This window comes from Fringilla coelebs, assembly GCF_963513975.1.
Source record: "Fringilla coelebs genome assembly, chromosome: 17".
Classification (NCBI taxonomy): Eukaryota; Metazoa; Chordata; class Aves; order Passeriformes; family Fringillidae; genus Fringilla; species Fringilla coelebs.
Genome location: NC_140043.1, coordinates 3,963,877 through 3,989,779, shown reverse-complemented (window position 1 = coordinate 3,989,779; position 25,903 = coordinate 3,963,877). Strand labels below are relative to the sequence as shown.

Genomic DNA, 25,903 nt, shown 5'->3' with positions numbered 1-25,903 from the left:
ATGGGTTTGGCAGCGAGGGGAGGGAGCGGAACACGTCGTGGGGGGACGACAGGCTTTTGTCTCACAGCAGGTGGGGGGGGAAGATGTCAGGGAAGGCGAGAGAAAAGAGCCAAGGGAAGCCGGTCAAGCTGGCCCTCCGCTTGATGTTTGTACTCAAAACTTCTCCTTGGGGTTGCTTCAGCGTGCCAGCGCCGGCCCGTCGCTCAGTCACCTCTCGCAGCCCTGCCGAGAAAGAGCACGTGGCGGGGCGCTTCCGGCTGCTTCATCCTCTGGCTGGCTGCCCTCGTGCCCGCCGGCGATCTCAGAGTCGCAGTCGAGCGCCTCATAGATGGTCGGCAGCGTGGTCTGCTGGCTGAGGCGCTTGCGCAGGCCCACCAGCAGCGGCTGCGGCATGGAGGAGACGTCCACGTTGTTGCCGAGGTCAACCCAGGCCAGGCAAGGGAACTTGTTCATGTCCTTCATGGTGTCAGTCAGCTCCTTCATGGTGGCCCGCGTCAGCCGGTTGCCGTTGAGGGAGAGGTGGGTGAGCTTGGGCAGCGCCCAGAGGAAGGGCAGCAGCAGGCGCACCATGTCGTCGTTGAGCTCCGTGAAGCTCAGGTCCACCGAGGTCAGGCGGTCGCCGTTGTTCTGCAGGTAGTAAGCCATGCGGTGGACGTCCCGCATGGTCAGGGGGATCCCGGACAAATCCATGGAGTCCTGGCTCACCTTCTTCTGCAGGCTGGTCTTCAGGCTGATGGTGGAGAAGGGGAGAGATCATGAAGGTTTAAGCATCGTTAAGGGGAGCGCTCCCATCCATCTCAGCCAAGTGAGAAAGCATTTGGGACAGGGAGAACTCATTAACAACATGGGCTAGAATGTTAGGGAAAGGGTTAATAGAGCTCACCGGGGAAACAAGCACCATACCTCAGGGCAGACTGTGCTGGGGCTTTGCTGTGTATTTTCAGCACTTGCACATAAACTTTGCCAGAACTGGCTCAACACAGGTTGCTAAAGTGTCTCCCACCAGCAGATGTCAAAGGGTTTGTCTCTATGTGCCCATACAGGCGCTTATGCATAGAAAGCAAAAATAACCAAGGCAAGCAAACTGTCCAAAAGCACTGGTTTATTCTGTGTGGGGGCTGTTTGTGAGCTGCCTCTCCAGGTGAATGCCAAGGTCTGTGCTGCAGAGGAGAGCCGTGTTAAACGTCTGAGAAATGGATGTTTCATCGGGAAAACAATAGAGAGGCAAAATGCACTCCAGGAATGGATTTACTGCGTGTCCCTTTAAAAGCCTTCACAAGCAGCACTTAGTCAGTGAGCAGCACCAGTGGCTGTGCCTATTTGGGTCTCTGTGGTCAGCAGATCATCTGGGATCTGCTGCAGCTGTGAGGAGGCGGGGAGGGCATAAGGGTGCTAAGAGATGGCTTCAGCTATTTCTTTTATTGTCTGCCTGGCCAAGGGAGTGAGGAGGAGATGGGAAAATTGTGTCTTGGGGCCGCTGGGTATGCAAAGGGAACGGGGTGTGGAGCTTGATGATGGCCTGTGGGTTTGTAAGAGTGCTGTGAGAAGTGGGAACTGTGGGGCTACAGGAGCTGCTGGGGGATGCGCTGCAAAACTGAGTAGAAACGTGTGTTGGTGTAACATAGGAGAACCTAATCTCTTACTGTAAATTGTGTTAGTCCTGCTGCTCTTTCAGACCCATCTTGCCTTAAGGACACAGTAGGAACCCCCCTAGTCACGTGCTCAGGGGGTCTTGTAAGTGCCTTATTGAGTTTGGGAGGATCAGGGTGGGTTAAGCATTAACCACCACTTCCAAGTCCCCACTCTTCCTGTCTGGCTCTCTGTAGTGTCCTGCACACCTGTGGCACAGCCAGTCCCTGAAAGCAATGGGGACATGGGGACGTGCAATCTCCTCGGAGGAGGCTACAGCACCGCAGGAGCTCCCGTGGCAGGTGAGAACGTCCCTCCAAGCCTCAGTACTGCCAGGCTCTGCTGGAGCTGTGCAGAGGATGTGGCACTGCCTCTGCAGCTTTGCTTTACATATGCAGTTCATGGCATCCTAGAAATTTCAGCCTTTAATAATCCCCTGTAAGCATGTGTTGAGATAGGTCAGTAAATGTGCACCAGGGCAGCCCTTGGTAGACACATTGAGCACTGGCACAAACCTGCAGATGCACTTCTTGTAGGAGCATGAGGCAGAAAGACCTCATGGCCTGCCCTGTCAATTCTTAAGCCCACAAATTCCTGCCCTGGGTTTACCAGTACTTTCCTCAGGCTACTTCTATGTGTCCTTGTATTTCCCATGGGAATTCACTGTGCAGGGCTGAAACCATATCTGCAAGCATGCATTTGGACTAAGGAGCTCTCATGGCAGAGAGCTAATAACAGCATGAATTAACTTCTATTCAGACCTGAAGTATTGTAAGTAAAATATATTACTTACTAAATATTTACACATCAGATGACCCACACTACACCTCAGAGTAGGAGGGAGAGGGGAGCAGTGCTTGTCTGTCCTGTCAAACGGGCAGGGACTGATGTGCTGGGGAATTATAATTGGTCTGAGCACACAAGGGAGGTCTCCAAAGGGCCTTGAAGATGGTACTTGATATCCCTCCACTATCTGAAGAATTAATTGATCCACCACATTGCTTGTAGCAGCAGTGCAGTTCTTTTACCTGCTGCAGCAGCAGTTGTGAACTGTGCATGATGTGGTCTGGGTGGCACTGAGCAAGTCTCCCTTTTCCTGCTATCCAAGACATGCTTGAGATCAGCCCAGGCTTCTGGGAGCTGTATTTCTTCAACTCTCTTGAAAAACAATGTGTGTGTTTTGTTATAGTTTGTCACCAATCACTGGCAGTGGTGTAGCACAGTCTACCACAAAAGAGGGTTCATCTTGTATGAAATTTATCAGGGACCAGCCTCGAAGCTGGAAACATCTCAGGTTTCCCCTAGCACAAACAAGAGTTATCCTTTTAATCATGGCTAGGCATTTTATCTGGGTGTTTGATCTGGAGTACTTGTTCTAGCAGAACAGAGCATCCAATGCACAGTGCAGGTGTGCATTCATGTGGATCAAGTGAAACAGGGAGAAATGCAATGGAGTGTGAACCTGAGTGCACAGGGTAACTGTGCCCTGTATCCACAAGGGGCTGGTACAAGAGAGACAGCAGCCTTCTCTGGCCTGTAGGGGTTTAGAATAAGGCTTCCTTGGGAGTGTGGGGAATGGAGGATAAACAAGCATAGAAACAAGGCTGTCACTACTTCAGTGCCTGTTTTGTACAAACACAGCCTGTGGCTCCTGGAAATTCTCTTCCCCAGCGCTGTCAAAACACGGCAGATCCCGGGTGGGTGGGGGACACAGAAAGGAGACACGAGCACAGGGGCACATTCCCCTTGTCTCTGACTGTGCAAAGCCTCCTCAGACCTTCCTTTCTGTAAAGCTCCAGGGCAGGAGCCTGGTTTGGAGTGGGGATGGGAACCAGGCTGGAGTGGGGACCACTGGAGGGCACGTCTGAGCCGGCACCGCTCTGCTGCCGGCCCTCGGCATCCAGGTGCCGCCGTTCCTGCCCTGCCTGCAGCAGCAGCTTTCTCAAAAGGGGACAAGTCTGAAAGGCTCTTGGGGTCCCCTCTGGAGCGACTTGGCTCTGAGTGCAGACAGTGATGACTGAAGGGAAATGTCTGAAAGACAAACGCGATGTGCTCGTCTGCCTCCGCTCCCCTCCCCTCCTGTGACTGCCGTGTGGAGGCTGCAGTAATAAGTCACAGATCGTGCTCTCACCACAACAGGTACCTTCTGCTGCTCTCCCAGCAGCGAGCCAATACCCCAAGGAGGCTTTAATCAAGCAGACAAATTATCTTCCCATAATTGATTCTCCAGACTGGACTGCTCCTGGCTGAATGTACTTAAACCCTCCTGTCCTGTGCCAGAGCCCGCCCTCCCTTCTTTGCTGGCTTGTTTTCCTTTCCTTTCCTGTGTTTTTTGCTGCTTCCTTTTGCCCTCATTGCTGTACCTGCCAGGGTGACTCTGGGCCTCCTGTCTCAGGACTGGGGGCTGCCTCCTGTGTTTAAGCCGTTCTCTTGCCTATAAAAATGCCTCTTGTAGGGATGTGTTTGTAGGAGCCTCATCCTGGTGGACACAGCCCTATGCTGCAGCCAGGCCCTCAGCTCTCTGGTAAGTGCTGAAGCATGAGATGCAACACCCCACGCATGCTGTGAACCCTCCCTGGTGTTTGTGTGCTGCTCCAAGAGGCACAGCTAAACCCCCTCTCTAGCACAAGGCATAGAATAGCTACCCAGTCACTGCTGCTTTAGAAGAAAACGGATCTGCAGTCAGAAATGGGTCAAGGAGATGTGGGTAGATGCTTTACTCTGAATTCTCTGACACTTGGTATTGCTTTGGAGGTCTGTTAAGCTCTGTTTCTTGGGGGGAGAGGGGGAGAGTGATACACAGGGCACCAAGCTCTCAGTCACTTGTGCAGCAGCTGAGAAAATACTAGGTTTATTTCCAGGGAAATGGGTCATGTATTATCCCCTAACTTCTGCACTTGAAACAGGCTTTAAGATTGCTTCAGCTGCAGAAAGCTTTTTCCTTTTGTGTGAGATACAACAGCTACTTAGCAACGTGGCTCTTGATGCCCGTGGGACTGGTGGCCAGAGGCTGCAGAGCACTGGGGGCTGGATTAACCCAATTAACCCACTGCTGCTGCAGTTGGGGCTCAGGGCACGTTTGTGACTGTGAGGATTTGCATCTCTCAGGATCTGGACCCTGGATGCAGGGCAGCAGACTGTTTGTATTATCTGCAGCAAGCCTGGAGAGGAAACAACCCCCCACTCCCTCAAATTGCTTGCAAGTGAGAAATTCTTGGAAACTTTGAGCAAGAAACATGGACAATGAGCAGCCCAGCCCCTACTGCCTGCCTGGGGGTGCAGCATCCAGTGAGGAATGGTGCTGGCCCACAGTCCTGTTTCTAAAGGATCAGCCCCCTGCTTGCAACCCTTGTCCACCCCTGCTGAGGGATGGGAGCTCTTTGAGGTACATCTCCTTGCTTCTCAGGTGAAAGGTTTACTCTGCATTGTTCCCAACTCCCTTCTGGGGATCTGGCCTTTCTCCCATGGACAAGGAGGCAGTCTTCCTCCCACCCTCACTGCCACTTATCCCTCCCCTGGGTGCCAAATCTCCTCTTCAGCAGCAGTCCCTAGGCTGCACTTTGAGCCTGGCTATGGGAGATCCACCCTGGATCAGTCCAGACAGAGCAGGGGCCTGAGAGACCTGTGGGTGTCTGGAAAAAAAAAATCCTCTCAGTGAGAAATGTGGGCTGGGAAAGAGGTGAAACCATTTTGTGCCTCCCTGGGCTTTATTTTGGGATAAAAATCTTCCTCTTTCCACTAACACCCAGCCAGTGTTCCAGCCCCCTGGGAACTCAGCTATTATAAGCAAATACAGAGCTGTCTTGAAATGGGACAATTAGGAGACCTGAAATTAATTGCTAGTTGTTTGTCTCCAGGACCTGTCCCAAGAGAATTAACCCTCAGGCCATCTTCCAGGTCCTTCTTGGAGTCCATGAAGCTGCAGGCTCAGCATGTTTGTTTTTTCTATTAGCACTGAATCCCATCCATTTCTTGCTCATCAGCTAAATTCTCTGGTAGCAGCACCCAGGGGTGTAATGGCTCTGTTGGGACTTGTAGCAGTCCCAGTGGTGTCTGGCCTCTTGTTAGCTTTGTGGGCTTTGGGGGAGCTGGTTCAGCCCAAGAATGTTGAAGTTCCTGGAGTCCCAGCTCATTTCCTTTTCTCCATGCTATGGAGAAAGGCTGGGAAGAGACAGTAGGAGACAGAATTTTGCTAATGAGGGGTGCTCACCACTTCATGCCTATTTCTCTGGAGAACTACCAGCTTTCGACTCCTCTGTCTTTTATTTTTACATTAAATTTGTCTCCAAATATAAAACTTTGCTGATGCCAGAAATTCCCATTAGTGGATATCCCCTCTGTCATTAAGAGGCACTGCCAGGAGTGGCTAATTAGCCATGAGTCAGGTATCTCTCAGCTGCTCTTTCTTGCACAGAACCTCAGGCATGTCTGGATGGCATCCCTGCTTTGAGCAGTGATTTAGGGGATGGATTCTGAGCTTTTTAATTGCCTACTTAGCATAATCTGCTTGCTTTGCTTCCCCAGTGGCACAGGAGGCTGCTGTGCAGGGCTGGCTAATGCAACATGAAAAAGGAAAGAGAAGCCTCAAAAGTCCTGACCTAGACCAACCCAGCCCCAGCTGATCCAAGGCTGGGAGGATGGAGGCAATGCACACCCAGGCCACTTCCTTGACAATCCCTCAGTCACATCTCCATCCTTGTGCCCTCAGACCAGCTGTGGAGAGGAGGCAAAGGCAGCCCTTCTCCTGCCTCACTCCCTCTGCAGCTGGCGTGGGACAGGGAAATCTGTAGCTCTTGATGTAGCTCAGTGCCTTTTTTTTCCTGCCTCTGCTGTCACTTTGTCCTTGAAGGTGTGTTCAAGAAACCTGTGAACCCTTGGCCTTCCTCCTGCTGCTACTTGATCTGTCCAAGGCCTCAGGTTGTTTCCTTTCCTTATTTAGGCCTCTCCTAGCAAAGCAGGGAATGCCTCCTTGCTGTAAATGTCCTGTATTGACCATGTCCTTGTCAGACCTTCAGCTGGGTAAGAGTCACAAAGGCACAAGGTCTCTGCTGATTGCTTTGAACTGCCTCCTTCCACCCAGCCTCTGTAATTTCACTCACTGTCTCTCCACAGAAGTGTCCTGCTTCTCTTGCCTGCCAGTCTTGGCCTTTTTCCTCCTGACCCTGGCAGGGCAGTGTCAAGCTGCTGGCTGACCCTTTCTGCCACCTCCAGCAGCCTTTCCAAATGTTTGGGCCCTTGATGCTGCTGGGAGCCCTGCTCAGGGGCAGTGTCTGGGATGCTCAGTGATGTAAGATGAGGGCACAATTCCTGCCTCCATCCACAACTCATCCACCAGCTCCTGTCTGTCCATCTGACACCTCTGTGAGCAGCAGCTCCCTGGAAGCAGTGTGTGGGGCAGCTCCTGTGCTCCCATATGATGTTTGCCATGTGGCTTTGGTTAAGTGACTTGGCTCCCTCTCACCAGAGCAGGAATGATGGTGCCTGTTTACCCTGTTGCATAAGGGTGACACAAAGCTGTAGTTAATATTCTCCTCATGCCATGAGAAGGCTGGGATCTCATCTGCCAGAACTGTCAGCCTCAGTGCTGAGTGATGTTTTCAAGGAAAAAAAAAATGATGTGAAGCCCTTTAGAGCTGTTTCCTTGAAGTCCTCTAGACACAAGTGCTTTCACTGCATTTTAAAAATGCACCTAATGCTGCAATGCCTGGCCAATGCACATCAATAACAGAAAGGCAACAATAAACCCAGAAGGGATGCTGGATTAGCCATGATGAAATTCACTCAGATGAGCAAAGTAAAGCTGTGGTGAGATTTGTGAAAAGGAAAGGCCATGTACATGTGGTGTGGGAGTTAACTCCATACACACCACTGCCTTTGCTCTTCCACTGTGTGAAAAATCTGGAGGGTTTTTGTCACAATTCTAAAGCTGTGTCTGCCGCCTGCCTGGTTTGTGGAGTCAGGTTTTATCCTTTGCACTCAGGAAAGGAAGGAGTTACACTGAAGGAGCCAGCTCTGGGGATGATGCAAGTGGAAGATGCATTAAGGTTCCCTGACACAGCCTGGCCAGGACAGTTCAGTGGTAATCCAGAGCTTCCTAATCACAGTACCAGACTGTGATCCAGCTCTCCAGACAAAGGCACTCTTCACCTGACACCCTTCTCCCTCTCTGCTCTGAACTGCAGCCCAGTGTGTCTGGCCTCAAAAAATAATACACCCTCTGGGTCCCACCCTGTTCTGGCAGCAGATGGTGTCAGTTTTCTTGAATTCAGCATGGCAAGAGGCCCCAAGAATTCTGAAAACAAGAATTAATAACACCTGAAAGTTTTGCATCTGTCAAAATGCCACAGAAGTGGCACTGATAGCCTAAAAGGTCTATGTCTGTATGAAGCAGCATTTCTTAATCCATTACTCTTTACACACTAAACATCAATTTAATGAGAAGTGAAGCTGGAGTTATACAACACTCCAGGATGTATTCTGCTCGTTAAGTGGGAGTGATCTATACAACTGTAAAATGGTGCTAAAACTAAATTCCCTCTAGGATATAAAGGACTGAAAATTGTGTAGTAGTTATGCTAGTCCCTGCTGCAAAAAAAAAAAAAAAAAAAGAGCTGCAGAAATCTTATCCTCCAGCTTTTGAGCTTTCAATTTTAAAACCCCCAGAGTAAATCTGCAAGAGCTTTTCTTCCTAGTTTGGTTAGGCAGCCAACCCAAGTAGGGCAGAGCCAGTGGGGTGCAGGCTGTTGGCTGCAAACCTGGGACAGGATTTTGCAGGAACTGAGCCCCTTCTTTTCAGTGTGGCAAACCAGCCTGAGCATCACCAGGGCAGCTGAAATAGCCCTTTGGGTGACTGCACAGCTGGGGACTGCAACCCTCCCTTGTGCCAGGCATACAGCCACTGCAGGGAGCCCACAGGCGTGGATCAGAGGGCAAATTGCCTCCCAGCTTCACCTTCAGCACTTTATCAAGCACAGAAACCAGACAGAGCCTGGGCTGGATGTCTCCTGCTCCCTGCAGCTGCTGTTGCATGGACTCCATGGACCCACATGAGCCTGGAGACTGAAACAGCAGTGCTTGAAGAATGTCTCTCATCCTTTTTGCTTTACCAGCTCCTGGGTGGCTCAGGTGTGTACCTGCTGGATGTGGGTCCCACTGAGAGCAGCTGGGGATGTAACTGCTGTTGGTTTGTTTGTGACCCACTGGTTTGGCAGTGGGGACAAACACCTGGTGCATGATCTGACTCCAGTATCACACTACCACATCTCCACAACAGCCCAAATGTAATTAAAACCTGGCAGATGTTCCAAGCTCTCTGTATGGCTGGGCTTGCTAATTATCTCCTGGACCCATCTAACATGCTGCAGAAAGTAGAAATTGCATTTCAGAGAACAAGGGAGTCAGGCATCAGCTCTGTGAAAGCCAGATGCCAAAGCCCAGGAAGCTGCGAAAGCAAGAGGAGAATTTGGTTTCTGAATGTGGTCTCCATGCACAGATTCCTCCCTGCTGTCCTTAACCCCCACTAGATTTTAAAAATTCCTTCAAAGTACTGCTGCTACACCCATGCTCTTTGCAGGACCCAAGGAGCAAGAAGGGTGCAAGCCAAGGGCACAGGGTTGGAGACAGACACTGTAGTAAAATACTCCCACCAGCAGACAGAGGGAAGTGCAGAATTTGGATCCTGTAAAAACAGCCTGCCTAAACAAACTTATGCCTTGGTATCTCCAAATGAAGCAGCTATTTCTTGCCTTCCTGCTACTGGCAACACCCATTTTCTAGCAGCGGCCTCAGATGCCAACTCTGCAGGCGTCTTCTGCTGCAAACTGCAAACCATTTCATCTCCACACTTAAAAGAGAAAGCTCTGCTGTTAAATATTTCATCAAAATTAATTTGTGCCTTATGTAACACATTGTAACTGGGTGTGGTAGGCAGGCAGGGCAGACCTATTGCATGTTGCCTTGTTGCTCTCTCCCTGCTGGTGCTCTGTACCTGGCCAATACCTGGGGCCTGACCCCTCTGTGTGGGGTGCTCACTGGACCCAGGGCTCTTCCTCTGGCCACAAACCTCCCCTCTGTTGGTACTAAGTGATGGGTTTGCAGCACTTTGCAGTCCTCTGCTGTCCCCAGGCTGTGCAATCACAGGGAACACTTCCAGTTTGACCCTTCATCCTCAAGTCCAGCTGGAGAAGAGGTTTGCCTGCAAGCAGGAGTTTGGAGTTCTGAACTACTTCTCTTAAACTTGGGAGGGGACAGGGATGAGGTCAGAGCTGCCATCTGTATCCTGCATCTCCAGTATTTTGCAGGGTCCTACAGGGAAAATGTCATTGAGTGAGTTTGGAAAAGGACTCACTCACTCTGAAAGCTCAGTCTTGCTCTGAGCTGTGGTTGGCACCTGCAAAGCAGCACAAACAGTGTTCCCTGTGGGCTCCTGGGGGTGAGAGCACTGGGAGTGCTCAGCTGCTGGCAAAGTGGGGCTACAAGTGCAAGAGGCAGATGGCCTGGAAGTCATGGCATTAGGGATTTTATTCCTTAAGACGCACTGGGAACCTGCCTCTGAGTCAGAATGAAAGGTATGATGGAAATGTCAATTCTCATGGGGGATTTTAAGTTGCTGGCACACACATCAAAGACCAAAAGCATCAGAAAAGCCCAAGGCCATTCTCAGAGTGCTGCTGATTTTGCATTTCTTTTTATTCTATCCTGCATTTATTCCTGTGAATCTAATGGGGCTGACATGAGCTCTTTTCTTAGTCACTTCTCTGTCTTTTCTTCAGCAGTGGTGATCTGTGTCACAGGAGCAGGGTTTGCTCCAAGAAAATGACAAGAGGAGGAGTGGATTTAAAAGACATGGGGATTGCTCTTTATCTGGGCAGAAAAACCAGCAAGTGTCAAGGAGGGAACAAGTGTGGGTGTCCAAATACACTTCTGGAAGTGAAAAGCAGCTGCCATCCAGCAGCTGTCAGTGACCAACATGCTCTGATTGGGTTCTCTGTGCATCTGCACCATCCCAGGGCCCTCTCCAGGTGCTGGCAGAGAAGTGGGAGCTAAGAAGGATGGTGACCTCTCTGCCAGCCTCCCCAGAGCGGTTCCTGCTGAATGGGGTGATCAGCTGGGGGTAGTGCCTTGTAATGGGACACTTTTCCCACCATCAGGGAAGCTTTAAACTAGGACAAGGTGTGATGCAGGGCTGGGAACAGCTCCCTTTGGCACTTGGGGGTTTTTGCAGGCTGGCAGCCCTGGCCATGCTCCTGGGGCCAAACACCCTGCAGGCCCTGCAGGAGGGGTGTCTGTGCTGTGCACTCAGGGGGGATTGATTTCAGTGCACTTCAGAGAGGGTGAGGAACTGTCACACCACACGGGAGGGAGCAAATGGCAAAACACATCCAAGAGAGGGCTGCTGGGGCTGGGCTGTGGAAGCTGCTGTGCACTGCTTTCAGTCCTGCCTCTCTGAGGAGGGAGTGGTGGCAGGCTGGGATGGGTTGCCCAGGCAGATCCCCCTCTGTGCCCTTCCACACAATCCCTGCTGGGCTCTTACCACACTTGGGACTTCCTGCGGGGCATCCCGTGCCGGTGCCATTTCGAGTGTGGGGTCAGGTGGTAAATCAGCTGCCTGCAGATCCTGTCTGAGGATTTCCAGGGGTCATATTCCTGAAAGCAAAGGGACAACTTAGACTGCCTGCACCACAGCAGAACATGAGAAAAGGAGGAGGGCAGAGGAATATGGGAAAGGAATAAAGATGGCAGTGGAGCAGGGTGGTGTATGTAAGGGAGCAGATGAAGAGAAGGGAGAACGGAAGAGGAATGGTGAGAAGGCCTGAGATGCCTCTGCCACATGCCAGCTTCTCCTGGGCTGGAGGAGGAGCAGGAGGAGTTCTGCACTGCCAGGAAGAACCCAGCCTAGCCAGCAGGGCTACAATTTCCCAGGCTGCCCAGGAACAAATGAAACTCAGAAGAGGAGATCGTTTTCCAGGGCTGAGGCAGGGGTGACTGACAATGCTCAGACCCCTGCACTGCCAACTCCTTGTGTTACAGGAGTTGTGCTAAATTTCTCTTCATTACCTTGCTGCTGTGCTTCCCCACACTCTGTCTCTGGACTACCTGCTACCCTGATGTGGAAAGGTCACTAACTGGCACCCTTGCCCCATCCCCGAGGTGCTTCTTGCTCCTCCTGCAGTAACACACTGACTCCACAACCTCCTGTGCTCTAGCTGGGAGATGTCAGGACAGGGAACTTTGGCTACTTCCCCATGGTCCATCTTACTTCCTTGCAGTCCACTCTGCTGCTGGAGGTTTGAGTTTGGGAGCTTGCAATGCCAGCAGTTCCCTCCCGCCCCTGCACTAACTCGTCAGGAAAAGAAGGCACCCACATGGTTGCTGCCTTCCTGGGTTATTTTTGCACATGTTCTTTGGTGCCATGACTTGGAACAGAACCTCTTCCTCTGCTGCAGCAGAATGGCAAATGGCAGCTGCTGAAGGCTGGGACTTCTGTCTTCTCTGTTGTATTTTCCCATTGCTGACAGACACCTGCATTGCCACCCCTCAGCCCTCCAGCCACGGTGCCATTTAGGGATTTGATAGGTGAACACCCAGTGAAGCTGTCAGGGAATGCACTGATTTATTCCTTACTGTGAGCAGTTAAAGTGCAGCACTGGGGGCCAACAGCTGCTCTGTGACTTTGCTCAGCAGTCCCTGAACCAGCTGAACTCCCCAGGCATGCACTGCCAGCATGTGGCAGCTCTCCTGTGCCAAGGGGAGAGGGATCCCAGCCTTCTGCTCAGCTGAGCATCCCCTGATCCCCATCCCAGCTTCCCTAGGAACCCCACAGGGACTGGCCCATGCCTTTGGCTTATGTGCCTTGTCCTAGAGTCCCTCTGTGCTGGCAGGGCTGCAGCTGGCACTCTGCTGTCACCTACAGCAGCAAACCTCTCCAAGTGGGCGCACGTGCACAGCAGGCTCGGCACAGCAGCTGGCACAAAGCCCTGCCAGCCACTGTGGGCTCCCAGCTGAGAGCTCCCCTCCTGTTCTTTCCTGTGTCCTCTCTGATTTAATTTCCACTGACAGACTGGGAATTGCACTCAGCCTGCCTGCCTGTAATGCAGTTACACCCACCAGATGTTCAGCAGGGTCGGAGAGGGGACGTGGTCTGGCATTGTTCTGGGAAGGGTGCTGGTGCTGCAGGTGCTGAATTTCTACGAGAATTTAATTAAATAATTAAACCTCTGCTGGCTTTGAAGGGCAACTCAGGTGCCTTAGGAATGGGGAACATCTTCCTTAGGAATGGGGAAAACAATTTCTTGTGTAATGGTACGTGTGTCAGTGCATTCATCAGGCATGAAACTGGAGTGGGGGGATAGGCAGGTGTATAAAAATGGTAATGTGCTATCTGCCAAACACATGGGTGTTGGATTAGAGCAAGATCCCCTCCTGCTGCCTGCCCTGAGGGGCACTGCACACCATGGGCTTGAAGGAGGTCTGGTAGAACAGCTGGAGACGAGGTCAAGTGAAGTGTGGTTAAAGAGATACCACTGCTACAACCCAGCCCTTCTTTCAATGCTCCCATGAATTACACACACATTACTCTTGGAAAGGGATTTTCTTTTTTTCAGGCTGTGCTGCAGCCTAATAATGATGATTAAACTTTGGCTAAGTGTGGTTTGTCTATTGAGACATGACTGGTTAATTGTTATCAGTGAGCCTCAGGAGATAGCAGAACAAGGTTAGAAATGCCACTAATCTACACCAGGCATTCCCTGGGGCACTGCTGCTTGCTCTGAGCTCTGTGTACTTAATATCTCCCTTTCAATAAAGAAATTCACTCTATTCCTCTCCTTATAAAGCAAACATGACACTTGCCAAGCCTAATGAGCAAATGGGTACATTGCAAATCCAAGTGTCTGTGGTGGCAAAGGGTAACAGAAAGAGATGCTGGTTGTTGCAGTGGGACTGGGACATCTGTGATGTTTGTCTGTTCTCAGCCCTGCCTTTCTGTCTCTGCTCTCCTCATCCTCTGAAGGAAAGTGCTGCAGCAGGCAGGGATACTGTGCACATTACACATTTACTTCCTGAACCCCCAGGGGCAATATATTCCTGCAGCACCATTCTCTGTGGGGAACTCTGAGAGTTTATGGGGAGAAATAATGCTGGGTTGAGGTAGTTACATATGGCAAAGGGCCCAGGAAGAGATGTGGTTTTCATGCCAAGATCTCTGCTCTCCTCTGCAGCTCCACGAGCCTCCCATAAGCTCTAATAGCTTTGCTGTAATCTAAATTGCTTTGAACCCCTGTGACACCAGTGATTATGGTTCTCTGCCCTGTCACTAAGTTTACTATGGGCACAAAAAGTTATTTCCTAATATCTGTGCACATAGCCATCCCCTCCTTCAGCTGCATTCATGTTCTGAGGTAGTTTTAACTGATTTCTACAGAAATATGCCCCACAATCCACATGCTGCCCCTCCCAGGGCACACTCTGCCCGGCTCTGGAGGATGGATTGCAGCTCCAGCTGCCCCAGGAGGGCTCTGCATCAGTGCTGTGCCACAAAGCATTCACTGAGCTGAGGGAGAATTCACCTTTTTGGGACATTGCAGATCTCTGGCAAGGCTCATCAGCAGGTCATGGGAGATGGGATCCACCAAGTTGAGGAAAGTTGCGTTTTTGTAGAGCACTTCATTGAGAAATGTTCCTTCCAGTCCTAGGTCCTAAAACAAAAGCAGACAGTCAGGCACACAGGCTTCCTCAGAGCTATATGTATGGGAAGTTCTGAAAGCAGAAATAAATCTGCTGCGGTGCCAGCTGGATGCCCAGGACAGGAAATGATCCAGCAGAGGTGAAGCAGCCGTGCCTGACCCAGCCTTGCTGTGCTGGGGGTGCAGGCAGCCAGGGAGCTGAATGAGATGCAGTGCTAATTTGAGCTGGTCCACCTTATTCCCACCTACCACAGGAAGGTGAGAATTTTATCATTTCCAGGCTGGAGAGAATTAACTTCAGAGAAACACAGTTTTGTCAGCTCTGTGTGTGAATCTGCTGAAGCAGCCAAGCAGGAAGGCTGCCTCTAAAGCTGCTGCTCCAATCTCAGCTTTTCTGGAAGGATCAGACCTTCCTCAGGTATTTAGATGCTGCCATATGCCCTGGTGGTGGCTGGCTGAGCAGAAGTCCTGCCCACCTGTGAGAGTTTAGCTGTGCTGAGAATGTCTCAGGATGGGGTGCAATGGTAAATTTAGAGGTGGCTTTACACCACAGTCAGAGGAGCTCCTCTTCCACAGTGTGAGTTAGGGGAATATCTGTGGTGCATGCAACTTATCTGTGTGGAGCAGGGGATGGGGCACCTTTGGAGGAAACCTCAGCATCTTTGGGAACAAAAAGCCTTCCTGGGTTTGGATAATACTGCAAAGAACGAAGCTGTTTATTGCTAAGGGAAAGCACAGAGCTAATATGCTGACAGTTATTATAACAAGAAGGTACCCCAGAGCTGTGAAAAACAAACAAATTTTTTTTTAAAATGTGGGAAAGAGAGATCACATATTCACATGTGAAAAAAATACCCTAGGAGTAGAGATGCAGAACAGAAAAACTCTCTAGTAGGGACAGTGCTGGGTTTGATTCAGTTGATAAGGAGGGCTCAGCTAAGGGAGGAAACAAGTCTTCTCCCCATTCTGTATGCAGCTGACAGGAGAAATGAATAAGCAAATGGGTGCCCCATATGTTCACACTGCTCTACTGAGTGTGTGTTTCAGACACCACCCAGTGACTGGGAGCTAAAAAAAAAATGGAGTGCGAGGGGGGGAAAAAGCTGGATGTACGCACATACATCACAAACAGGGACAGAGCCATAGCTGGCAGAGGTCTGGGATCTTAACTCCAAGCACCAGTCAAAGCCAGTGCTGCATCCTGCTCTGGAATTGCTGGATTGAGCAGAAAGCACAACCCCAAAGAGACCAAAGGAGAACAAATGAAATATTTTACAGCCCCATCACTCTGTGTACACAAATGACACCTGTGAGCAGGCAAGGAACCCAAGCAGCGGATAGTCCTGAAGGACAGACAGCCACAGCTGGACATGGGCCAGGAGCCCACCAAGGCATCCTGCCAGTGTCTCCCTCACCATAAGGCTTCAGGGAAATGGAGCCTCCCACACCAATGTGCACAGATGAAGAAAGCTGCTGTGAGGATGGCATGGCTGGGCATGCAGCAGTGGATGTCAGAGCAGTAATTAAACTCCCCCAGTTGGAACTATACCATTAGGATGAATCTGCATTCCCATTATAAATCCTGCCTGCAAGGGTTTTGTAAGTAATATAGCTGTAAATGTTCACTTCACATTGATATTCCATAAATTCTTAGCCCAGAGGCATTTTTCAGCTCATCTTATTTATTTCCCTCTCTCCCTCCCTCTCTCTCTCATTTCTTGGAAAATTTTGTACCACCTAAAAGGTGGCTGCAGACAGCAGAATACTAAAACTCTTGCCAGTTCAGTTGGCTTAGTGCTGTTGTCTTACAAATGACACTTTGCCATCGTCTCAGCACAGGGAGAACAGATTACAGCAGACTTTTTGCTGGTCTAAGTCTAATGTCTCCCTGGGCTTCAGCTGAGTGATGCCCACCTAGATCAGCAGGAAAGCTGATCTGGCTCCTGCTGGTGGGCATTTCTGGGGTAGATGAAGTGCACTGGAGCTGTCCAAGTGTCCATGTACAAAGCACACGTGCACCTCTGGTTTGCAGCTGTTCTCCATGCAGTCCTCTGAAATGCTGGGATCTCACATCTCTGTTAGTGGATCTGCCTCTGCCTGCCTTGCTTGCTTCACATTATCACACTCTCTGAACATCCTAGGGACAGTCTGCAGCCCACAGGTGAAAAACCACTGGCAGATCCATCAGCAGGGCACACCTAAAGCGCTGGGCAAGGGGGGATGTGCTGGGAGCAGCAGGAGGCGCACACAGGATCCCACGTCCTCTGCTCTGGCTGCAATTCCAGCCCCACCATTCCTCTGCCTTCCCTGCAGTGTTGGCACCCCAGCCCAAGGCACAGTGATGAGGTGTGGTGTTAATACCCTCCCTGTACACTAGAGTGAACAATCTCTCTTTTTCCAGGTAACACACAGACCCTCACCTGGGACACCTTAACCTGCGACTCCCGAGAGCGCCACGCTGCCAAGGTAAGGGGGGAACGCAGCTGTGGGTGAGGCAAACCTGTGAGTTAGAAAGAAAGGCTGAGCTGAAGCTGACACTGGACATGTCAGGAGGACTGGTGGTGATTACAGGACCCCAGGTGGGTGACAGCTGGGCTGGGGTACATGTTAGTGGTGTAAACCTGAAACCTCCGAGTGCTCAATGAACCAGAGGCTTTGGGGGGTTGCTGGATGGGTTCCCATCCTGCTTGGCAGAAGATGTTGTGATTACAGGATGCATATCCCACTGTTCTGTTGTGAGCAGATGGGCAGACAGTCACTGTTTCAACATGGCCAGGCAGAACTGGGGACCAGGAATAACATGGGGAACTGGAAAGGCCGCAGGCAAAACGTGAATGTCCGTGACATGGTAATTGTCAAGCGCAGATGTGGGGAAGCCAGGTGTTTAACTGATCCTTAAAAGAGCTTAGAAATGACCCTGCATTCCATATGGCCCTGTGCCTTAGCACTCAAACCCTGCCTGTTCCCAGATGGACCTTCTGGAGACCTCCAGGGTCTGTGCAAGGTTTCAGTGCTTCAGGCTCCAGGAGAGGTGCTGAGCACTACAGAAAATGACATTCTGTACTTCTGGCCTCTGGCATACCCTAGTGAAGTCTGTTCATGTTACATTGCCACATCCATGAAGTCAGTAGTTGCCTCTCTTTCTCCACAAGCTTCTTGCAATAATGCCTTCCCAAAACTGCCTTAGAAATCTTATTCAACCTTTGTCTGCCACAGTGGTGCACACATAGAGGTTCTCTGCTGTGAGTTTATCTGTCTACACATGTGGCAAGAAGAGTGTGGTGCTGGTAACAATCTTCAAGTGATTGGTAAAGTAGTGGACAGGAGAATCAGAGAGGTCATTTTTGGTCCTGTGGATTCTTACCTGTGAGTGTGGAACTTCCTGGTAGCCCAGGGCAGTGAGCACCACTGTCAGATGTGCTGTAAAACCCTGGACATGCAGAGCAGACAGGGCTGTTCATGCAGCTCCCTGCAGCTGGTGGTGTGGGTGAACAAGCATCCAGTGAGCCAGTCCCAGCTCCACTGCACCCACACCCAAAGGCCACTTGCTACTGAGGCAAGAGATGATTCCCAAGATGAAGTTGGATGATCGTTATCTAATGAAGCAACACGACAAGCTACAAACTGATTGTGTTTGATGTCCACATCAGAGGTGGGCTTTGTCCCCTGTGCTGCCAGTCACAGAGTTGCCTGCAGTTTGGGGCAGCTGAGTTTGGCTGGAAAGCGATGGTAGCAGTGAGTGATGGAGGGGATGGCTCTGCTCCAGCAGCAGGGCTCTGTCCTCAGCATCAGTTTGGCACCGCTCTGTCTGCACACTGCCTTTTCTGTTCCTGAATGGCGGCAGACTGAAACACGCTCCCACTGATACACTGACCCCTTTACCTCTCCTCTCAGCCTCGATTGTCCCAGAGGTGCCCTCCAAAGCCAGTTTGGGATTTCCCAGACATATCTCAGCCAGGCTGGCTGAGTGGCCATAATGAGATGTGGTGGCAGTGGGGCGGCAGTGGCTTTTTTCTGGAGGGGCATCAATCCTGAGCACACCCTCGGGCTGGCATGGAGGGGTGTGGATGAGCACAGCCCAAGCCCGGACCCCCTTCTCCTGCGTGCAGCACAGTTCCCCTCGCAGCTCCCTCCCAGCCCCTCTCTCTGCTCCCGGCAGTCGGGCCGGGCGCCCCTCGCCCAGCCCGGGGGTCGGGGAGGTGGCTGGTGTCGCCTGGCACGGAGGGCACGGAGCGGAGAGAGGCAGCACAAAGAGCCCCAGAGGAGGGCTGCACACCGGGGAGGGGACTCCTGCACCGCGGCTGCTGCAGCCCCCGGCCCCGCTGGGCCCTTTGTCCCTGCCCTGCCCCGCCCGGCCCGCATCCCGCCGCAGGTACCTTCCTGAGCAGCCGGAGGATGTGCACGGCGTGCTCCCGCTTGTGCTCCCGGATGGTGGCCTGGATCTCCCGCAGCCACCCCACCCGCCGCACGTAGGGCGCGGGCGAGGCTTTCCGCAGCACCCCGGGCAGCTTCTGCGGGTGCAGGAGCAGCGAGGAGAGGTGGAAGTCGCCCCGGCCGCTCTCCAGCCTGCCGGGGCAGGGCTCCTCGCCGCCCTCCTCCTCCAGGCTGCTCTGCCGGCTCAGCCGGGAGCCCATGGCCGCGCTCCGGCCGCGCCGCCGCCGCGCTCGGACCGGGCGGGCTCCGGGCTCCGGGCTGCGGGCCGGGGGAGGCGCCGGGGAAGGCGGGGGGTCCGGGCAGCCCCGCCCGGCCGGCCCCGCCCCGGCTCCCCGGGCTCCCGAGGCTCCCGCAGGAGCGACGCCCCGGGGCTCTGTGCTCTGCAGAACCCCCGGGCAGCGCCGCTGCCTCTGCGCCCCAGGCGCCTCCTCCTCCCGGGCTCCTTCTGCCGGGAGATGCTCGGTGGGGAGGACAAAGAGAGACGCGGATGCTGCCGAGACTGCTCCATCCATCCAGGCATTTCGGGGAGCTATTTTGTTCCTGGACAAACTCTTTGAACATCGCAAAAGGTTGTCTAGATTAATAGTAGTTCAAAACGCACCATCTGCAGGGACTGCTTCTGTGGGCTGTGTTTTCTATCAGTCTGCTCTTGGACCCAGGGGAGGTGTTTTACTAATCTAGAAAGTGGTGGCAGGAATTTTGCCCACCACCCGTCATCTGCAACTGATAGTACGATGCTGGCACTGTTCCTCACCTGCTGTGGGTAGAACTGTTTTCCTTGTATGCATTCTTTGCTCCTCCAGCAGTGCACAGCAAATTTAGCACATGCTTTTCCTCAGACAATCACTGCCATCCGACAGGATGGGAAAAAACAAAGCCTGCATCCCATCTCCAGCCACTGAGATCTTGCAGGCAGCTCAGTCGTGCTCCCAGCATAACCAGTGGCTCAGCCTGCCCTGGTTTTTGGAATTGGAGCCATAAGCTGACTTCTACCAGGACTATCAGCACAGTGAGCCCAGGTGCCCATGGCAGACTGTGAGTGCTGCATGCAGAGCAGGGGTAGCTGTGATGTGAGGGCACACAGCTTTAGGAACAACCTGGAGGTCCCACTGCCTTGTGCCTCCGTGGACAAGCATCATCCAGTGCATCTGTGGAAGAATTGTGGCTGTTGGGCTCTCACTTTGGGGGAATGGGGTTGGCCATGGCTTTTCGTGGTACAGAGCCTGCAAGGATAATTTTCCTTCTCAACCTTCCTGAGCCATGAATGGGGATGGAGATGTGGATGCTTTGCATCACGACAGCCTCTTTCAGATACTCTGCTGGTGATCCCTGTCTGGCTTGAAGAGACAGAGACAAAAATGGGCTGGACTCTAAAGCAGCCTGGCTAATGCATTAATTTTCAGTGTCTGTGCAACCCTCTAACCATGGGAGGTGAGATTCTGAAGGCCCTTCTCAGAATTTTCCTCAGCTTGACCAGACAAAAGCCCTTACTGTCCATCTGCCCATTTGTCCCCTCCCTGCTCTGAGCACCTGCATGAGGGAAATTAGCATCAACAGATCCTGAGATATGGCTGAGACTGACTCAAGCTAATCCCATTTAGAAGGAGTAGATGCTGAGTAAGGACTTCTGGATCTGGTCAGAGAGCTTTGAGAGAGGCTGGGTCAAGAGAAAATCACTCATATGGAGTGCAGTGTTACAGCTGCAGGATTGGCACTGGGAGCAAAGGGAAGGACAAAAAGTGCTGGAGCAATGGGTAAAGGTGTCAAAGGAGGGGTGCATGATGGCTTTTCCCTGCTGTCTGACTGCCACAGATCCAGGCTGCCACAGATCCGTGCTCCTGCCTGCCCTGCTCTGAGTGACACTGAAAGGAGCAGCAGCAGCAGTGGATGTGGAACCAGAGGATCAGCTCATCAGCAGAATGGCTTTGTGTGGCTCAGTTGTCTCACACCTTACCTCTGAGAGTCAGGAGGAAACACAATCTGCAGTTTACCCCTAGTGGGGGTGAAGCCAGGTGGGTTGTTGTGAGGCAGGGGGAGAACCAGGGCACACAAGTGGCTCAGAGGATGGCACTGTTACCAGGATACCCCTCCTCTGCATGTGGCTTGGAAATATCCTGCCACAGAGCAAATCCTCTTAACAAACAAACAATTGCAGGGCAGTGCAGCTGTCTCCTGGCTGTGCTTGAGCCCTGGGAGCACTACAATGGCATGGATAATGGGAGCTGATGAGAAACACACCAGCGCTCCACTTGGCTCCACTGAAGGAGAGTGCCTGGCCAGCAGCTCTCTGTAGACTGAGAGATAAATCTGCCCTGTGTATGTGTGCCTCCAAAGGGCACATGATGGGAGTGGATGTAGTTCTGCAGCTGAGATGGTCAGCAAGGGGAGGGGGCAGGAGTTTCTGTCAGAGTCTGCATCCTCTGCTCCTGATGCAACCCTAGGAGAGAGTGAGCCAGCGTGCAGGACCTGGGACACACCGATCTACAGCAGTGTCCCCACCTTTCTTTCATCTCTCTGCAGTGTCAAGGGCACCCATAAACTTTACACAGAGCTTGTTTGGTACAACAGAGTGGGAACTGGGGTTTTTCACAAGGACTGCAAGCTGTGGGTTTGAGACTTGGAAATCCCATCCCCGTGGGTATTTTAGCACCTCTCAGAAGGATGTTATCTTGTTTCTAAACTGAATGCGGGGTACATGGTGCTGCCAACTGCATCTAGCTGGGTGCAGCATGACTGAGTTAATTTTACCAAAAATCGCTCCTAACAGGAGAAATGGGAAAAAAGCAGAGATCTTTTCTCTATTCACTCAAATTCTGTGCTCTAAGCACATCTCCTCGTCGCCCAAGTGCCCAGGAATGGGAATGTTCCCAGTTCCTTGTCTTTCAGGCAACTGGGGAGAGCTCAGATCAGTGCCAGGACAGAAGAACAACTGTACAGGATCAGACCACAGGTTTCTTTCCCTGGGATCCTCAATTAGCAGTGGTTAATAGAAGTTGTCCAGCAAGGAGGATAAAACCAGGGGGATGTAGGTCAGTGTGTTGCTGGGTACTCTCCTTACCATCAGCCATCTGTAATTCAGGAGTTTCCTGAGATGTGGATCTCTGCATTTAATAGTCTTTTCAAGTTTTTCCTAAACCCTTTTTTGAGCCTGAGAAAATTTTGGGTATCCACAGCAACTTATGGCACCGTTCAGCTGTGTGAAGAAATATTTACTTTGTTCTGAATCTGTCACTCACTGTTTTCATTTGATGCTTTTGTAGCTTAAATATTGGAAGAGGCAGCAGGCAGTCATTCCTCTTTCATTTTCTCTAAGTCACTCTCAGATAAACCCCTGCTGTGCCCCCTCTCAGGTTTCTGCTTCCCAAATTGAAGAGTGTTGGACTTGTACAGAAACCATTTCATCCTTGGCTAAGTCCCTGCCTCTCCTCTAGCCCTGCTGTAGCCTCTGCTGCAGTGACACATCAGCCATGGGGCTGCAGCTGCACCCTGGAGCTGCCTGGGACCACGCTGGGTTTGTGATTTTGCTCTGGCTGCCAGCACTCACTTGGGTTTTTTTGATTGTGCTCAAGCTTGAGCTGATGGTTTCACTGAACACTCCTGCCTCGCTCTTGCTATCACTCAGCCCCTGTGACTCAGTTTCCCATTAGTGGGCTGGGGAGGGGATAAACATGAATCCACACTGGCAGTCATGGCCAGGGGTTTGCAAGGCCTCATTTCCATCTTGTCCATCCCTGCAGGGTCTGCAGCCTGTGCAGCTGGGCTGGGAGTTTGGGCTCCCATCTGTGCCTGGGGAAGGTTTTGGCTTCCTCACTGTCACAGCCAAAGGGGCTGCCTGGAATGTGCACTGCCTGATGTGCCCTGGCCCCTCTGTGCAGTGCCAGTGCCATGGCAGTCCCTGTGCCCTCTCCCCTGGTCTGTCTGTGCAGTGGCAGTGCCAGTGCAGTCCCTGTGCCCTCTCCCCATGCCCTCTGTGCAGTGCCAGTGCCATGGCAGTCCCTGTGCCCTCTCCCCTGGTCTGTCTGTGCAGTGGCAGTGCCAGTGCAGTCCCTGTGCCCTCTCCCCATGCCCTCTGTGCAGTGCCAGTGCCATGGCAGTCCCTGCTGGAGCCGCTGCCCTTCGGGCACAGCCGGGCTGTCACCACAATCCCAACGTCCCTGCCCGTCACGGGGCTGCTCTCATTTGTATGCTGGTCAAGCTGGCTTCCAATGACAATCCTAATTATGTTTGCCTTGTGTATGATGGAGGTTACATTTCTGACTGATTTTGCCGGGCTGGAAGTGTAATTGATTAATTTAGAGTTTAAGAAGGGAAAGAGGATTAAGGCGGAGGTGAGGCTGTGCTGCCAGACGCTGCATTGACTGCTTCACACTTTCACAGCTTCAGCTTTTGTTTGCCTGCAAACCAGCTTGTCTGAGCTCCCAAGTTGTTATTTCTCGTGGCTCTGAGCTGGTTGGCAGATCCCTCAAAGCCAAGCCTCCTGCTGGGAAGGGAGCTGTAGCTCTGGAGACTATGCAAAGAGCTGGTGCAGGCTCCAGATTTAATTCCACTGTATCCAGGGGCAAACGCACTTGGTTTGGCCAAGAGCTGTTCATGTGGGAGCTCCATATCCCCAACACCTGCAAGCTCCTGACTGAACAAAGCAGCAGACCTGCAGAAGGTCCATCTGTCCATGACAGTGCAGTTTTGGGGAAGAATCCCTCTTGAGGACAACCAATAGGGGGATTTCTTCCCTGAGACTGCAGAGCACGTGGGGATGGGGAGATGAACACAGCAGCAGCTGGGCTCTGGTCTCAGGGACTTGCTGCAGCATCAGTGCTGTGGAAGCAGCTGCATGCAGGCAGTCACTGCTGGGGCTCTGCATTTGATGGAGAAATGGCAGCAATAGCCCATGTAGCATTCATCAGGTCTTAAACTTTTTGCTTCTTGCAGCTGAGGCTCTCTCTGCAGCCCACGAGGCCCTTGGGGGTGTTTGGGTCTGAGGCAGGGATGGGTTTTCAGAAGGACAGAGTGCTGCCATGTAATTATGGACACTGGTCTGCCCATTATTGCAGAAATTAATCAAGTCCTTGCAGTGCCCATAAAAGCAGATTTGCTGGGCTGTATATTGCCTGCACAGAGAATATTAACAACCTGCTACAGTGAAATTGGCCAACGCTGCTGTGGGCACGGGGAAGGTCACCAGTCTGCTCCAGTGACACATGGCATTTCCTTGACTTCTTAGCACAGGGGAATTCTGAGCTTCTGCTGCTTCCACCCTCAGTCAGTTTGGGAACTGAGATGCCTGGAGGGTTTCTGTTACCTCCATTCTGGGAGCACCCATTGCATTTAGATTCATTTTCATTGATTAAATTATGGTGGGCTGTGAGGATCCTGGGAGGTTTGGACTCACAGCCCTGCTCTGAGCTGCTGCAGTGGCTGTGGTGCCTGGCAGAAAGGCAGGGCCAGGCAGCTCTGAAAGCACCACCAGAGATGCTCCTCACTGCTCTGGGGGCAGTGGGGCTGGCCAGGAAGGGAATCACACACCTGTCCCATCAGGAAGGGAATCACACACCTGCATTGTGGGTGTATCTTGCAGAGGGAGGTGGTGGCAAGCCCTGGCTCTTCTCACATCTGCCCCAGGCTCACACTTCCCCTCTCTTTCCTTCCACCTTTTGCACCTCTCCACTGCCACCTGGACCTTTCCAGACCTTTTCTGTCCTTCCCAGCCCTCTGCTTTCCCCCAGCAGACACACAAGAGCCTGGGGAAGCTCTCCAGAGGAAGGAGGGGACAGTCCCTGGGAGCAGCAGGACGCCTTTCAAGGCCTTGGTCACACCTTGTGCTTTTGGTCAGCCTGGAAAGGGGAGCAGGAGAGTTCAAACAAGAGCAGAGCAATGCAGTCAATGAAGCAAATGTGGCCAGTGGCACTTCCAGGGGCAGCCTGGTGGCCCAAGGGGCTGCATTTCTGCTCAGCCACCTGCCTGTGTTTGGGGCACAGAGGTGGCCCTTGCCTGCAGGTGCTTCCACAAGGCTGTGGGGTCACGGAGGGGAAGGCTCTGGGACCTCTCCAGGCATTACCATACCTTAGACCATTTAAGAAGCTGATCTAAGACTGGAGAAACATTGGAGGAAAGCCTTGCAAGGACTTAAAATGTACCTTGCCATTGGGCTCTGGCACTTCCAGCTTTTAAGAGGCAGAAATGTCTGATCTTATAATACCTCCCTCTGGAATCCCCTTTATTTTTGTGTGTGTGTGTGATGAAAATATTTCTGAAGAGCTTTTAGAAAACCTGGTTTAGAAGCTCCCCAGTTGAAAGCTATGGGCTGGAGTTATGGTTTCATAAAAGAATTAAACCATCCTAAGCCCCTGCAGGGGAGGCTGAAGGCAGCACCTGGTGCTGCTAAGCTTCTTTTGGAATTTGAAACCACTAAATGCACAGATTATAGTGGCTCTAAGCATCTTAGCAAGCAGCTCTAAACCACTGAGAGCAAGCACAGGCCTTTGGGGCAGTGTATGGACCAGGCACTGGAGGCAGGCAGTGCAGTCTGAGCTGAGCAGCCCCAGTGCTGCTGGCTGGTTTGAGGGGTGCTGCAGGGGAAGCTCAGTGCTCCCCATCACTGGCTCTGGCAGAGGGAAGCCAGTCCAGCCAGCACATGACACATTAGATGTCCTTTGCTGAGGAGATGGCCTCCCTGACTGAGACTTTCGTGTTCTCCAAAGATCTCAGCACTTCTTAAAATGTGCTTACAGTTCATGGAAGGCCTGAAAAAGCAAACAACTGTTTTATTTCTTTTCAGTTTGACTATTTTTTCTCCATTTATATCCAAAGATAAAAGGACATCTCTTGTCTAAGAAAACCCCAAATGTTTGAAGAAGCAGAACTTGGAGTAGGAATTGAGGCATAAAAGCCTTTTTTGAGCATTTCCTTCTCTGCCCAGCAACCTTTCAGAGCCAGGTTGTTCCACACCAGTGACCCAGCATTTAGATTTAGAGGCTGATCAGGAGCAGGTCAGGGAGAGCTCGGTGTGGAGGGGGATGCTCTGGCTGTTCTGTGCTTCTCAGCCTCTGCACACTGGGCTGGAGCTGTCCCCAGGACCTAGCATGAGTCTCTCTCCAGGTTTTGCCCAGGTCTCCAGGGTCACCAGCTCCAGCCTTTAGAAGATAAGAGCCCCTGAGCCA

The 25,903-nt window shown here is 52.0% G+C and overlaps 1 protein-coding gene across 1 annotated transcript; it reads right to left on the bottom strand.

Annotated features, from left to right (window-relative positions):
* Positions 1-207: 207 nt before the first annotated feature.
* Positions 208-18,946, bottom strand: LRRC75B (leucine rich repeat containing 75B; the record flags this gene model as incomplete). The annotated part of the gene is made up of 4 exons (XM_084216930.1): positions 208-730; positions 11,162-11,274; positions 14,196-14,324; positions 18,689-18,946. 4 exons carry the CDS (start codon positions 18,944-18,946, stop codon positions 208-210), a joined length of 1,023 nt encoding a protein of 340 aa, XP_084073056.1.
* Between the last annotated feature and the right edge of the window lie 6,957 nt (positions 18,947-25,903).